We start from the raw sequence: 16,283 nt of genomic DNA, 5'->3' as shown, positions 1-16,283 counted from the left end.
GGTAATATATACACAATGGAATACTACTCAGCCATAAAAAAGAATAAAATAATACCATTTGCAGGAACATGGATGGACCTGGAGATCGTCATTCTAAGTGATATGGACTGGAAAGAGAAAGAAAAATGCCATATGATATCACTTACATGTGGATTCTGAAAAAAAAAGGGACACAAATGAACAACTTATTATTTATAACAACATTATTTATAACATTATTAGATGATTGATTTCTTGAATATGTGTAAGGACATTTGATTGTCCTTTTTTTTTTTAAAACGGACTTTATTTTTTAAGAGCAGTTTCAGGTTTATAGCAGCATTGAGTAGAAAATACAGAGTTCCCACATAGCCCTCCCCACCCACACATACATACTCCCCTACCCTCAACATCCCTCATCAGTGTGGCATATTTGGTAAAATTGATGAACCAACATGGACACATTATTACCAACCAAATTCCATAGTTTACATTGGGGTTCACTCTTGATGTTGTACATTCTGTGGGCTTTGACAAATGCATAATGACATGTAGCCACCATCATAATATCATACAAAGTAATTTCATCACCCTAAAACCCCCTTGTGCTCTATCTATTCATCCCTCCTTCCCTCCCTCTCCCCAAACCCCTGGAAACCAAGATTGTTTTGTTTCTGTAGCTGTGCCTTTTCCAGAATGTCATTTGGTTGGAATCGTACAGTTTGTAGCCTTTTCAGACTGGTGTCTTTCATTTAGTAAAATGTGTTTTAAGTTTCTTCCATGACATTTGACTGTCTTTTATGATTGGATTACTGCATTCCTGTTTTGTGGTTGGCTTTATTCCTTTGATAATTATGTAAGTTTAAAAAGCTAAAGCTCTAAACTGTTCTTAGAAACAATGGACAGTACATATATGTAAATTTAAAAGATATGTGCTGTATACTGTATATATATATATTTACATGCAATATATTGTATACTTGCAAACTGTAGCAATTCTACCTAATAAAACTGAAAAATGAAAAAAAAAAAAAGGGGGGGTTAGGTGTGGAGCTTTTACTTCCCAACGAGATAGGAGCTTAGAGTACAATCAAGGGCATCATAACAAATGCAATGGCAGTGAAAATGATCTGGATTCTGACTCCACACTCAACACAATATTGGGTGCCCCAAATCCCGCATAGCTCCTTCCTTCCTCTGGCAAGGTGCCAGGAAGCTCGTACTTCTTGGGAACTTCTAGGTTTTTGCTGCTGTTTCAAGTCCACTGATTGGTGGCTGTGTGAGCTATGACTTAGCTACTTCAGAGGACCTGTGCCTGTCCATCTAATTTATTGACTCTGTAGCTTCTGATGTCGATGATTTTAAAAGCATTAACACTGATTTCGTGGCCCCCACATTAAAAGCAACAACACAAATACATTCAACAACAATAGCTACCATTTCTCAGCATTTTTTTGTGTGCCAGGCAGAGTGGTAACACCAGACCATCTTATTCGATTACTGTAGCAGCCCTATGAGGTAAGGAATATTATTGTCCCTGTTTTACAAGGAAAGAGAAACTTTCTGAAAGCCACACCACAAGCTGGGTTACAAACCCAGAATTTAGAATCTCACACTTAAACCTCTTACTCCTTACAATCTAGTTTTCCGCTGGCAAAGGAAGAATATTTTCTGACAGTTTACAGCATACCAGGCATCATATCAAGTACTCCTCATGCCTCTTCCCCTTTGTGACCACAGTGCTGAAAATACTCTGACCCTCCTTCAGTGAAGTTGGAGAAAGTTCTCTTCCCACTGAGGTCAAAATTATATAAAAAGACTGCTGAAGAGGTAGAAAGTCTTAACACCAGAGATTAGACTGTAAGCCTTGATTTTCTCACTCACAAATTCTGTAAAGTTATTTCAACTATCTAAGCCTATGATTCTTCATCATTAAAGTAAGGTAACATTTGTATCTCTTTCCTGAGTTATTAAGAGAATTGAGAATTATATAAAGAATAATGTGTACTCACATTAGTCTCTCAGTAAATGTTGGCTATTCTTATTAAAAAGAAGAAAAGGCACAGGAAATGGTAGTTTTATTTTTCACCACCTTAACACCTTTACAAATTGTGTTCCTATGATAGTAGAAAGTGTACTAGTCTTAGTAATTGAGAACTCTTCGCCCCCCCCCCCCCCGAGAGAAGGGAAGAGCAGGTAGAGGTGGGATGTAATCACCAATAAAGATTAGCTAAGTTTCTCTAGGCTGTATATGGTTTTGTTATTTGTCAACTTGTCTCAGCACTTTTTGAAGCCATTTACGTTTTGTCTTAAACACCCATGGGTTAATGAGTCCCTCTAAAAGTTAGAAATTTTAAGAGTAGGGACTGTTTTTGAATATTTAACAGGCATTAATATAAGGCCTTGAACATAGTAAACTGTCAGAAGGAAGTTATGTTATTTGTCCTAAATCTATTTTAGAAAAACTAACATATCTTAATATTTTGGGATTTTTCTTTAGATCAAAGATTTCTGCGAATGGAGAAGTTTTTGTTTTCTATTTTGTTTTTTATATATCCAGGATATTAGATCTGATCTTTGATAAAGAATTAAATGGGTAAATTTTGAAAAAGAAGGTTTCTGATAAAATTGCTTAAACAGTTTTTGTTTGGTCTTTATCCACTATTGTTTCGATAATGACTTGTAATTAGGTGCTTAATACACATTATGAAAGGATGAAACACCATCTAATAGTATTAATGCTTTTATTTTATTTTTTAGTGCTTTTAAATTTGTATATAGTATATCAATTTACACAGCATCCTCCCATATTATCTCATTTGCTTATTTGGTTCAGAATATATGGTGTGAATATAAAGTTTAAAGCATACTTTTCTCTTTAGTTCTCCTTCAAAGGGAATCTATTTTAAGGGAACTAAGTGCGCTATACTGGAAACATAAATCTGACAAAGACGTAAGTTTGAAGTAGCAATGGCCAAGATTTGCCAAGTGGCAGCAGCTAATCTTGGCGCAGAGGGACTGGAGATGGATGAATAGGTGAAAAAGGTCAGTGGCATCATAGGATGCTGAGGTCCGACAACCGACAACGCAATGCTTAAAAAGCACAGCCTTAAAAAGGTCCAGGTGTTCAGGTAAAGAGTCGCTCAACTCAACAACAAAACAAACAAAAACAAAAAGAAAAAAAGAAAAAAACAAACTTTGCCTTGTAAGGCACGTTTCTGTGGACTTATGATTTGGGAGAGGGAGGCGAGAGCAGTCGGTTAATCTAGTTCAATGCCTGGGAAGCTGGAAAGGTCTGAAAACTGAAGTCAAAAACAAAATAGGCAGTCCATGACTGTCAACACCTTACATTACTCCCAACCGACGCCCCTCGAGGGAACACGTCTCCAACCACAATGCCCACGCTTTGGACCGGCCGGTCCACGCTGCAGATCCCGGAAAGGTGGTCAGGTGGAAGAGAGGAGGAGGGGCTCTAACGCTGAACCTGCAGGCCACTGCGACGCCAAAAATCTCGTTAGCGGAGGTCGCTCCTCATTGTGGCGCGGGGCTCTTCCCATTATTATTACGTAGTCCTATTTGCTAATTGGAGAAAGGGCCCAGAGAAAATCGGGTCAACCTCCGAAAAGCGCCAAAGGACCAACAATTTCCGCGACGACGCAGCCTCCACCCCAAGCCAGTCAGGCCGCCGCACCGAGGCCCGACTCGCATTCTCGATTGGCAGATTCGCCACGTTTTCCCTGTCAGAATTTAAAATGAAAATTCAAATTTCCCTGTTTTGGAAACCATTCCTACTCAAGAAAACAGAGGCAGGAGCGACGTGGTGTTCTTGAGTTTTTTTCTCTTCTGGCTTCCAGAGTATCTACACTCAGCGGGCCGGGGACTTGCGTCGAAAGTGATGACGCGGACGCACAGGCCGCTGTTCCCGGCGCGCAGTCGCGACTGCCCCTCTCTCCCGCCCCCGCCGAGAGTCCGACGTGGAAGTTGCTGGCTGACCAAGCTTCCAAGGAAACCTCCTCGGAGCCAGAGCCAAACCCCGAGCCGGAGGCCAAGGCGAGCGGAGGTGGCGGCGCCGAGGCTCGAAAAGGAGACATTGCCGAGGCCAGGGCCATTCTCTGACGACCGACAAGGGCGGACAGGCGGTTCATCATGGGTGAGGGATCTGAGAAGGGAGCCTGGGCGCGCTCGAGCGGCCGAGGCCCAGGGCTGGGGTCGGGAGGAGGAGAGGGGCGGACCAGGAAAGCCAGAGTAGCCAGCTTCTCAGGGGGGCGGGTCGCTGAGGACTTAACTCACCTTGGCCCTTTCCCTCTGGGGGTGGACCGTACCTCGAACCCTTGTCCTCACTCGTTTGTCCTTCCTCACGGCGGGGTCAGGGGTGAGGGCAGCGCAGGTCTGTGAACTTTCCCCTCATCCCCTCGGACCCAGAACCACTCGCTGGGTGGAGCTGGTCTTGGCGAAGCTTGGCAACGTGTCAGTCTCAGGTGTGCTAAGGTTTCTAGAGTGAGAGATGAGAAGTTTGATTCTCTCCCAGGGTCGCTAGCACTGCGTCAGTTTAAAAATCCAAAGGGAGGTGTTGCTCATGTTTTATAGCCAACTTAGCATTTGTCCGCTTGCTTGTAACTTTTTATGTAGATAATAGAGTAAGACGGAAAAGGAAATGGATAGGGTACATTACTGGTCAGTGATGGCATTTTAACCTCAATTTTTGGAGTGCTAATTGAGGGAACTACATTGTCTTCACAAGCATCAGGTAAAGCCTCCCTCCCCGCTAGAGCCCACGTGAAAGTGCATATTCTTTAATTTGTTTACAACCCTCTAAATGATGCAAAGTCTTTGGGTTATTTAAATACCTCCACGATTTGGGGAGTTTACTTCTTGCTTTGGAACATCACAAGCGCTTCCCTGTCTTTTTCCATAACCTTTTCAGTTTTTTTTTCGTCCACCTCTTTTTAACCTGTAAAAAGTAGGAAGGATTTTGTCTAGTCACACTCCTTATGTTATAGTTTTTCGAGATTCTCTAGCCCATGGTGTGTTCATTTTTTCCAGACTCACCGCTCTTAATTTTGCCATTTCTTTGTAAAATAACCAGGTATTGTGTGTGGCATCACTTCTATCAACTTTTATATATTGTTAATGTGACTTTCTTTTAATCTCCAGTCGCTTTTGGTAAGAAAGGGCCAAAGTGCTTGCTTGCCTGCCTGCCTGCCTGCCTGCCTTCCTTTTGTAATCCTTAAGGGAAAAATTTATTTTAAAACAACTTCTTTCTTTTATTGTAAAAAGAATAACAAAGATTCTAAATTTCCACCTCCCTTACTCCTAGGGGTTATTTTATTTAAATACAATCCAAATGAATCAACACCTTAACCTGTTACTAGGAGGCCCTGCTGAGTCAAAGGATATAATTTTTAAATTTCAGTTTTTCCAGCTTTATTGAGATTGAATGACAAAAATTGCACATATTTAAGGCATACAATGTGATGTTTCGATGTATGTATACATCGTGAAATGATTGCCACAATCAAGCTGTGTTAATACATTCATCACTTCACAGTTACCGTTTTTTTGTGTGTGATGAGAACACTTTGAGAGCTACTCTTAGCAAATTTCAAGTGTACAATGCATTATTGTTAATTATAGCACCATGATATCTTTTATCTTCTAAGGAAAGTTTATGCCCTTTGTGTAACATATCTCCCATTTCACCGACTCCCCCAGCATTTGGTCACCACCATTCTATACCCTGTTCACAAGTGCTTTTATATTACACAATACCTTGTGTATAGAAAGCTTTCTGGTAATGTTTCATAATGCATTGCATGTAGCTTTATTACTTTGTTAAATGAGTTTTCAATCAAAAATAGTTTTTGTTATTTTTGTCTTTTCAGTTTCTTGTGTTAGTTATATCGCTTATAGAGAATTCTCAGTGATTGAAGGTACTTAGGATGGTACTGCTGCTGTACGATAATAATAATTGCTTTTCATGTTCAAGGACCTCTGTCCCACTCCCATTCTGAGTTGCCCTTTGGTTTCCAGGGGTAGTGAGGATATCATGCTGAGGCATCCATATCCTCTTGATTAGAAAGTGAGCTCCATGAGGGCAGTGGTTGTATTTCTCTTCTTTTTGTGTGTATCTTTGATATCTTCCTGACACTGTATCTAGGACCTGGGAACAATCAGTAATTACTAGTTTGATATCAAATAGTATATTTCATTGGGAGCAAAAATACACACCTACGAATGGAAAATATTACAGTTATTTAATTTGGTATAGCTTTCAAAGGACACATATTTTGTGGATCTAGTTCATGAAATGATATTGAAATACATTTTTGTTATTTTTTTTAAGGTGGCTTTTTCTCAAGCATTTTTTCCAGTCTGTTTGGAACCCGGGAAATGAGGATTTTAATTTTGGGATTAGATGGAGCAGGAAAAACTACAATTTTGTACAGATTACAGGTTGGAGAAGTCGTTACTACTATTCCTAGTAAGTGTTGGTGTGATAAACCAATTATAGGGTCTTTCCGTTTTCCATCAAACATAACTTTATTTCTGAAAAAATAATTATATAATAAGATGATTGATAAGTTTCTAAACTTATACTAGGAGCATAATATTGATGATATTTTCCATAAATTCACAGGCAATTCACTGTAATTTATGGAACCCTCTGCATGGCTGAGTTTTGTTATTTAGAGCTGTTTTAAAAGTTGGCTCGAGTTAAGCCACCTAATCTCATTGAGAGCCAGTATCTTTATCAATAAAATCAAGATAATAAATACACATTGGCTTTGAGGGGAAATAAATCAAGTATATAAAATACTTTGAAAACCTATGTAAAGAATTAGATATTAAGTGTAATATTACCTGTGGAGTGTTTTTTTCCCTGTATTTATTACTGTTTAGATTAAGATTGTTTCTCTTAAGTAATTGTATTATTTTTGAAGATCTGAGTTGGAAGAGACTGAGTGTTGAATTAATCTTTACTTAGAAATACCAAGAAACACCTTACCTTTAAATCAGTTGGTATCTTAGAAAAATATTCTCCAACAGTCCTGTTTTACTACATAAGAATACTGTTCAATTACTTGTACTTTTTTCATGTGTTGCCCTGAATTTACTTAGGGAAGATTAATACATTTAAACTAAGTTTAATAGTTCATAGAGTTTGCTCAAGAATGTTTAAATTATGCCTTTAAAGTTACTCTGTCACTCAAGGTATTTCTGTATTTAGTAGTATTTAGATTTCCAGATTTTTTTTTTAAAGGCTTGTTTTTATGAAAGAACTTTGCAAACCCTGTGTCATCTGTTGTTTCTTTTTGCCGCCTTCAGTAAATTTGAATTTTATTGGTTTTTGCTTCTCAGAATTGCCCATCTCTGCTGCAGTTGAGTCTTGGTGGCCCCTCTAATACTCACAGCCCAGTGGATTGCATTTCAGCAAATTCAGTTTATACCATACTCTTGTATAAGCAGTGTTCTTAATTGAGATGAAGATAGTTACTATGCTGCTACCTGATTCTAAGGGAGATATGAACTTGCTTTTAAGTTTTTAACTCAGTTTTAGTATGGTATACTTATTTTTTAGTTGTAATAGGCATACTTGCCATATGCTCATAAGCATTATTTACCAATATAAACTTAAATCTAAAAAATAAATCATCCAGTTATAGCTGAAAGTCATTTTTTACTTTTTTTAAGTTTGCAAGATCTTAGGAATCTTTGTACCTGTAGATCCTAAATTTTTTCAGTGTCTTCACCCTCCTTTAGATTCCTTTCAGTGAAAGTAGTAGTATCCTGCCTTAGTCGTGTGGTGCCAGAGCTCCATCTAAGAAGGATGGCAGGGCAGAGGGGTGGGACACCTCCCCTTTGACCATCCAACTATGACCTCAGTGCAAATGAGCTCTTTGAGGAAGTCTTCAGAGGGTCCATGAGACTGCCAGCTTTACCCAGCTTCTGTAACGGGGTATACAACCATTGCTGTGTCCTTACCCACTGACATTTAGAACTAGGGTTTCTTGGTTTTGTTCTCTGTTTATTTGCTACCTACCAGAATTCCATTTTTTTGGAATGCAGCTACAGCTGTCCTTTCTGAATATAACTTTCTGAACATTTTTGTATGCCAGTCCTATATTATGAGGGAAGTTTAACATTATAGGATTTCCATTGAGGTTAAGAGTTTTATATTTGCAGAGGTGACTGGGGATTCTTAGATATTCTGAAATGGTGCTGATCTTGTTAATTGTGTGTGTGTGTAGTGCAGCATACTGTTTTATCTTAAATGGAATAATATCTCTACCAATGATGTGATTCAAAAATTACCATTAATTGCTGAAACATGGCTAGATTGGATACTTTGAAGATAGAATGCACTTGTCTACATATACTACTAATTTGATTTCTCTTCCAGCCATTGGATTTAATGTTGAGACAGTAACATACAAGAACCTTAAATTCCAAGTCTGGGACTTAGGAGGACAGACAAGTATCAGGTATGGTACAAATGCCAGATTATTTTGTGGTATTGAATCTTTATTGACTCTTCCAGTGCTAACAGCCAGTAAACCAAAATATATCTTCTTTTATACTTTAAATGGGAGCCACCCAGTTTAAGATGAGTTAAAACTGCCTTATTCTCACAATTAAAATCAGAGAATTAAAGATTTTAACTAAAAAATTAAAATCTAAGGAAGCCAGTTTTTTAGATACCACTTAAATGAGAAATCTTTTCATGAAAATCTCAAGACCTAATTACTTCAGTAGTTTTTAAATAAAAAAGATCATCCATTTAGTTCTTGTCAGTCCCTTCTTCTGTGAGAACAGACTGTTTTGGATTTCATAAAAATACCTTTTGGGCCCACCATTTAGGGCCAATGTGAACATAGATGCCCCCTGGAACTCAGGTTCCCTGCTCAGCATTCTGTGCCTGACCTGGCAACTGTGAATGTTTAGTGACAGTGATTGCTTACTAGGGTACTTACCGTTTTAGAAGATCAGAGTGCATTCCCCAAACATCCTGCTGCCTTTTAACTCACTTTATTTCTTGAACTACTTTTGAGTCTAATTTTAGCCATTTCTACTTCTTGTCTTCAGTGATCAATTTAATATCTATTATATAACATCATATTAAAAAAAGTTTTAAGAACCCATTCCTCTTAAGGAGCTTCTACTTGAAGATTTATAAGATGTAACAGTCAGATCTGTGTAAAACTTTTATTATCAGTACATTTAGTGATTTTATAGGCTGTAAATGTATTTATATAGTCTGAACTCATTGTGAAGCTCCTTGATTCTGTGATTTATGTTTATCAACATTCTTTCCACTTACCGTATCTGAGGGATATGATAAATATCCTTCAGAAACAATGAATCATTATGGTATTGAGTCTAAGATGGGTGGGGAAGGATTGGCAAGTAACACCCCACCCACCCATCATTGCCAAATTCTAGCATATAAATTAACATGTCAGTTTCTTTTTTTTTCAGATAGTAACATATTCTCCTTTTCTGAATTGTCTTTAGACCATACTGGAGATGTTACTATTCAAACACAGATGCAGTCATTTATGTAGTAGACAGTTGTGACCGTGACCGAATTGGCATTTCTAAATCAGAGTTGGTTGCCATGTTGGAGGTAAGAAAACTTTATTAAGACATAGGGAAATCATATACATTTGTTTGCTGTTTTCGCTGTTTATTGTCACATGCAGGAATAAAAGGAAAGCAGGGATTTTTTCCCTCTCCATTCCTTTAGTATCATTTTCTTTTATGCAAATTACTTTCTATTCTAAAAAATACTGTTGGAGAGAGAGCTGGAAACATTAAAAAAAAAAATTCCAGCTTTGTAACTTCCTTTAAACTAGATTCCTTGATTACCAGAAAATTCAGAGCTGAACTCTTTCTAAACTGAAGTAACTATTCTAAGTCATTCCTATGAAGTGGTTTTTTAAAAATGTCTATTTCTAGTTGTATAAATTAGCTAGCTTATGGAAGCAAATTTATTATATAAGTAATATAAATATATAAATTATAAGAAAGCATACTTGTTTTAGAAACATTAAAGTTCCCAGAGAAATACATATTTCTGGGTTTCTGGCACAATTCTGGCCCTTTACCTCTCCCAGATTTATCATTCTTTACTCTTCCCCATGTTTACAGTACCTCAGCCACACTGATCTTTCTGTTCTTTGAACACACCGAGCTTGCATCCCTGAGAGCTGACTTAGGGCATTTTGTATTTGCTCCTCCTGCTTGGAATGCTCTTTCCCCAAGTCTTTGTGTGGCTACCTTCTTGACATATTTCATCTCACATGTTTCTTTCTCAGAGAGGGGTCTCAGTTATCCTCTAACCCCTTATCCTATTTTATTCTTTGTACCACTTAACCATTTCTTTCCTTATTTTAAAATATATTTGTTATATATGCCTCTCATTCTAAAATACGTGAACTTCTTTAAGTTTACTTTGTACCTCTAGTGTGTTGGAACAGTGTGTAGCTCTTAATTAAAAACCCAATATATTGTATTCACTGAGGTTCATAAGCTAATTTATTGGCTAGCTAACTGACTGAATTCAGAGGATGCATTAAATAACCCAAAATTAAAAAAAAATCTCCATTTGTTAAATGAGCTTTTCTAATGTACTAATGATTAACTAATAATGAAATTGCTTTTGCTCAAGAAAATTAGATGAATAGGTTTCCTTTTCCCACCCAAACTATAATTCTTAATTAACCATCATTGAATGTTTAAATATAAATTCTAGGCCACCTAATTAGAAGCATTCTCAGAATACTTTGGACTTCTCATTTCTTGGATGACTAACTTCTTAGTGGCTTCCATGTTACAAACTGCAGACCTAGAGTTTTGCTTTTTTTGTTTGTTGTTTTTACAACATAGCATCATATTTATCACTAGAGCTTCTTAGGCCAAATTCAAAGTATGAATTTTAAGGGACTGGTTAATTGCCTTGGGTATAACAGATTTTTAACATAAAAGCTTTATTTAGATGTAATTCATATGGTATAGTGGATTTTTATCATAGAAAGTATTGCATAAAAGAAATGGATTAATTTCAGTTCACAGTTCTTCAGTTGTGCTAGATTGTTGTTAGGTTATTTGTGGTATTAGGATTTGACTTGTGTAATCTTATGGAGAAAGAACCAAAAATTGTATTCATTATTTTTTTTTCAGTACCCAAAGTATTTCTCTATTTGCCAAATGTAGCTTTATGTATTGAGTGCCTACTGTGTGCCAGACACTTATAGATGCTGTAATTTTCTGTTAGAGCTGAATCATTATGATAAATGAAAATAAAATAGAAATAATTTCTTCAAAAGGGATTAGTATTTTATAATATATTTCTGCTTCATGTGATAAGTTATATTCATTCTTTAGGAAGTAACTTAATCGATTCAATCAATAAATATTTATTAGTGATATAAAGTCCATGTAGAGTATGAGTCAGACCTCTTACATCAAACAGGCACAAAATCAGTTTGTTTTACCTTTGTACACAAAAATTCTAAACGGAGTAAAGAATTAAATATAAACAATGGAATTCACTTTAAGAATTTGTGAATATGTTTAGAATTTCTGGGTTTGGAAATCAAAGAATTGGAAAAAAAGATAGATTTAATTATATTAATACAAAAAAAAAACCCCCAAAGCTCAAATGCCAAACAATACAAGTTAGGGTAAAACAGGGAACCAAGACACAGTTTTACAACCAGTGACTAAGGATTAGTGTTCTTAATCATGTCAATACCTTTTGCAGATCAATAGAAAAATGAATAAAAGGCATAAACCTACAATTTATGGGAGCAAAATATATGGCTGATAATACTTGCACTTCTAATACCCTAATAATTAAGCATATAATGAGATGCTATGTTTGGAAAAATACATAGTTTCCAGTTCTACCAAGGCTGCATTGAAAATGGGCACTGGCAATCATATACTTTGTGGAGTTGAAATTGTTACAACTTTTCTGGACAGCAGTTTACTAATATATGTAACAAGAGCCTGAAAAAAATTTCATACTTTGATTCTATTTTTAAGAGAATTGTGATAAGGAAATAAGAGATTCACACAAAGATTTCTCTGTAAAGACTCTGTCACTTGGGTTTCTCTAATAGTTGAGTGAAAAGAATCTAGTAAGAATTTAATGCTGGAAAACAGTTATATAGTTCATGGTGCATGCATTCATAGTGTAGAGTATATCTGCCCGTAAGTTTTTCTAAACAATTTTTTTGCCATTTTGGAAAAACATCCATGATTTAATATTTAATTTATTTTTTAAAGCAGGGTGTGGAACTGCATTAAATGTGATCTTAAATGTATAACTGTATTTACTAAATAAGTAAATACCTGAATTATAAAGCAGTAGAAAATACTCAGAATGTTAAACAGATCATGTTTAGGAGATAGGATTATGGATGAAGTTTCTTTTCTTCTTACTTCTCTATAATTTCAAATAATTTTGTGAACATTGTATATTAATACTTAGAAAATACGCTTTTAAAATAATGGATTTTTTGGCATTTCCTCCTAAACTCAAGGGAGCAAGTTGATTAGAGGAAATGAAATATTTTCTATTTTATTTATCTATTTAGGAAGAAGAGCTGAGAAAAGCCATTTTAGTGGTGTTTGCAAATAAGCAGGACATGGAACAGGCCATGACTCCCTCTGAGATGGCGAATTCACTTGGGTTACCTGCCTTGAAAGACCGAAAATGGCAAATATTCAAAACTTCAGCAACCAAAGGCACTGGCCTTGATGAGGCAATGGAATGGTAAGTATCATATTCCTAGAAGCCATTTGTGCATTTGTGTGTACATGTAGCTGTGTTCATGTGTAATTTCCCCTTAGTCTTAAAGATAAAATTCAGATTAGTTAATCATGTTAAGTTCCTTCAGCCTTTTCTTCCACTGGTCTCATGTAGTACATCTGCTTTTATTTCAACCACACCTGCTGATTATAGTTAGATAAACCAGGTCTCTGTTATCTTTCTAGCTTTTTCCCTACCTCACCTCGCCCTCCAGTTCCTTATCCTTCAGGACTTATGTTAAGGCTCTCTTCTCAAGAACCTTCCCTGACCTATCTCCGTGCCCACTGCCTTACCACACACATAGATGTCCTTGTCACGGATCAGTGATACAGTTGTTCCTGTTATACTATCTTGTAATTGGTTTGTGTCCACCCATTAGACCATCAGCTCCTTGAGGACTGAGACTGGTTTTCATCTCTGAATTTTCCACATCTGTCCTAGCTGTAGTAGTAGCAGCCAGTAAAGTACATATGTGGTCTTTTTTGATTATACATTCAAAGCACAGACACCGTGAAAGCTAAAAGACTCTTATGGAAACAGTTCATAACCTCATTCTTCTAATATAACTATCTTATTAACCTTCATCATTTAAAGTACTTTGAAATCCATTGCCAGTATTAAATTCATATTATAAATGATCATTCTCTGTACCTGAGTTTGAAGTTAATTTTATGAAACTATTCATTTTCTCTTAACAGGTTAGTTGAAACATTAAAGAGCAGACAGTAATCAGACACTTCTGTTCCTCTGAAACGAAAACCACATCACATACCCCTTGGGAAACAAGTGAAGTGTGCTTCACACTACTAAATGTTAAAACTGTATGACTGTTGGCATATACGGAACTGACTGCAACATTTGTAATAAATATAAAAAATAAGTATTTGGTTGCAAGGGTAACTGATCATGATTGAACCAACAGAATGTCTGTTCTGTATAATGTAAAATATTCCTTCCTTGCTTTCTTGTGTTAAGGTATATATTCTATTTGTATGGAATTCTTATTCAGATACAGTCCTATTAAAGAATGTACTCTTATTGAGGAAAAAGACACTCCTATTTTTAAATTAGTGGTTGCAGCTTGTTTGTGTTAACACTAATAAATGTCTTAACTCAGATTTTTTCCCCCCTAAAATGAATTAAGTTTTTCCAAAGATTAGCCTCCATACAGTAGGCAAGGAAATTAGTGTGGGTAATTATAGTTTCCATTTGCTTAATGACCACTTTATTTAAGCTGCTTCATTTAAAAGCTTTTGGTTATAGGCATTAAGCTGAGGCAATTATTTGAGGTTTGCTTCACTGACTTATCTGTAATTATCATTTTATAGTATTTATAGTTGTTGGGGAAATTTTACAGATACAGACCTAGTCAATTTGTACAGGAATCCTGTGATGTAGCTAGGCCAGTGTGTAATGTCTTAATTTTTATGGATGTGGACCTAAGGTATCTGATAGGCTGGCTTGCCCAAAGTCACCTGCTAGTGAGGTGGGAATGGAGCTCACAGTGACTTCACGGTCAGAAGCTTGTCCCTTAAACTACACCATAAATTCCTGAAAATGCCAAACTTGGCAGCACAACCTAACTCCTTAAATAAAATTATGCTAATTGAAGTAGACACAGTACATTCAAAATAATGTCTGTAAGTTTACTTGTCCATACTAGTAGAGGTAGTAAAAAGTCTTAAATAGTTACATTTGATGGAATTCACAACACATTAAAGAAAATTCCACATTAAAGGAAATTTTTTAAAAAGATCTATTTTAAGAAGCATTGTAAAGGATGTCTTCACTGTCTTTGATTTTCCTTTTATCTACCTGTAATTAGACATGTAAATTTGGTGAAAAGTCAAAATCAAAAGTGCTACAGGGAGAAATTAAGCATTCCTACTTTTGAAAAATTAGGCCTATTGCTGCTAGGCTATCAAAAACAATTATATTGTAAGGGACTTTTTAAAGAAATTTTTCAAACCAGTCTACCACAGGATTGGCTCACAGTGACAGAAGTAAATAGAATCCTTAGTAATCATTAAAGTTGGGGGTAGAGGGAGGGATTTTTTTCCTCTTTTTAAGTCGGACAGGCAGCATTTAAAAATTACATGCCAGTAAAGACAACTTAATACCATTGTGCCCATCACGTCTCAAGAACACTAGTGGTTCATTTCCTGTCCCTGACATTGTCCTTCCAGATGTTGGCCTCTGGCCTCCTACTCTCACTTTTGGTTCTTCACCTCAAATGAATGTGACTTTCTCTTTTCACCCATGGGACTTCAACTCTTCTTACTCGTTCCTCAGCAACCATTCCTAATTTGGTTTCTTGGAAATCTTTTTGGAGACCTTCCTCCAGGGACAGGTGTTCCCAGTGCACCTAAAGTTACTAAGTGAGCATATAACTAACATTGTTTCATAGTTTTCAAGGCACTCCTGATGGGCAGACTGTCTTTTTCATATTTATATCCCTAGAATCCAGTATGGTGCCTGGCACATTATGGTGCCTCAGAATATGTTTATGGTTGAAATAGGATATATATTTGTCAGCTAGGAAAATAGTACGTTTTATGCTTAGGTCCCTTTCTGGTCAGTGGCACATATTTAGTGCTGGGCTTGTACTCAAATGTGAGTACTCCTCAGTAGTTTAGGAATATCCTGACAGTTAGAAGTATGGGGAGATGTGGCCCTGACAGGCAGATGCTGCCTGGCATGCAGACCTGGTAGCAAAGGCCAGCTTTTGGATGATCTTCCTTCCTCTGGTTTGTCTCAAAGAACAGGATGGGATAAGTAGAGCATACAGTTATTTTCATAAGGTATGAATTATAAGGGCCTTGTCTAGCAGGAAACAATTGTATAGGTATGTTATAGGAGTTTGAATGTTCGTATTTATAAGATATCTATTGGGTATTGTTTTGCAAGAAGCCTGCAAGAAAATGGGAAAAGCACCGAACCTGAAATCAGAACACAAGAGTTCTAGGCATATAGGGCCACTCCATCAGTTTTGTTTGTTTGGAGAAATAATATCAAAGGTTTCTTTTAGCTCTTAACATTCTACTTTATAACTCTGGTTGGTAGTTGGGTTGTGTTGTGATCACATTAAAAAAGTGAGCAATTGAGAGCGGTGGGATTCTCTTATCAGAATTCCTGAGATGCACTTTTAAGTTGTGGGAATGTAAGCTCCTTGAGGGCAGGGACCGTATCTTGTTTAATCTTAGAATCTCTTGCATCTAGTGTGGTGTGCCTGGCACATACTAGGCACTCAGTAAATATTTACTGATTAAAACAAAGCCGTGCTCAATATACTTGAGATATTTCTCATTTTTGCCTTAGTATTAACTTTTGTTTTTTGATTTAAAATTTTTTATAAAAGCAATGCATGCACTTTAAATCACGTAGAATTGAATCTGCCTTCCAAGGTACCCCACGTTTATCCTTGTGGCACATTACAAGCCCCCTGGAAGTATGAGAACTCCTGTTTGAGACACAAACTACATGAAAA

The 16,283-nt window shown here is 36.6% G+C and overlaps 2 protein-coding genes across 6 annotated transcripts in view; one reads left to right on the top strand and one right to left on the bottom strand.

Annotated features, from left to right (window-relative positions):
* The window catches only part of SPIC (Spi-C transcription factor), a 54,894-nt gene extending 51,223 nt beyond the window's left edge, over nt 1-3,671 (bottom strand). For 4 of the 5 annotated variants that reach the window (XM_031462950.2, XM_064491637.1, XM_031462954.2 and 1 more), the window contains exons 1-2: nt 3,329-3,671; nt 56-107 (exon numbers count right to left, since the gene is read on the bottom strand). The gene's annotated coding sequence lies outside the window, so the exon portion shown is untranslated. The remainder of the gene's footprint in view (nt 1-55; nt 108-3,328) is intronic. The other variant, XM_064491630.1, reaches the window with a different exon arrangement.
* Nucleotides 3,672-3,909: 238 nt separating this feature from the next.
* On the top strand, nt 3,910-16,082 carry ARL1 (ADP ribosylation factor like GTPase 1). Its single transcript, XM_010990005.3, has 6 exons — nt 3,910-4,129; nt 6,323-6,460; nt 8,381-8,462; nt 9,493-9,604; nt 12,582-12,760; nt 13,495-16,082. Exons 1-6 carry the CDS (start codon nt 4,126-4,128, stop codon nt 13,523-13,525), a joined length of 546 nt encoding a protein of 181 aa, XP_010988307.1. The 5' UTR covers nt 3,910-4,125; the 3' UTR covers nt 13,526-16,082.
* Nucleotides 16,083-16,283: the final 201 nt, after the last annotated feature.

Source organism: Camelus dromedarius, chromosome 11, assembly GCF_036321535.1.
Source record: "Camelus dromedarius isolate mCamDro1 chromosome 11, mCamDro1.pat, whole genome shotgun sequence".
Taxonomy (NCBI): Eukaryota; Metazoa; Chordata; class Mammalia; order Artiodactyla; family Camelidae; genus Camelus; species Camelus dromedarius.
This window is presented reverse-complemented; position numbering and strand designations above follow the sequence as displayed.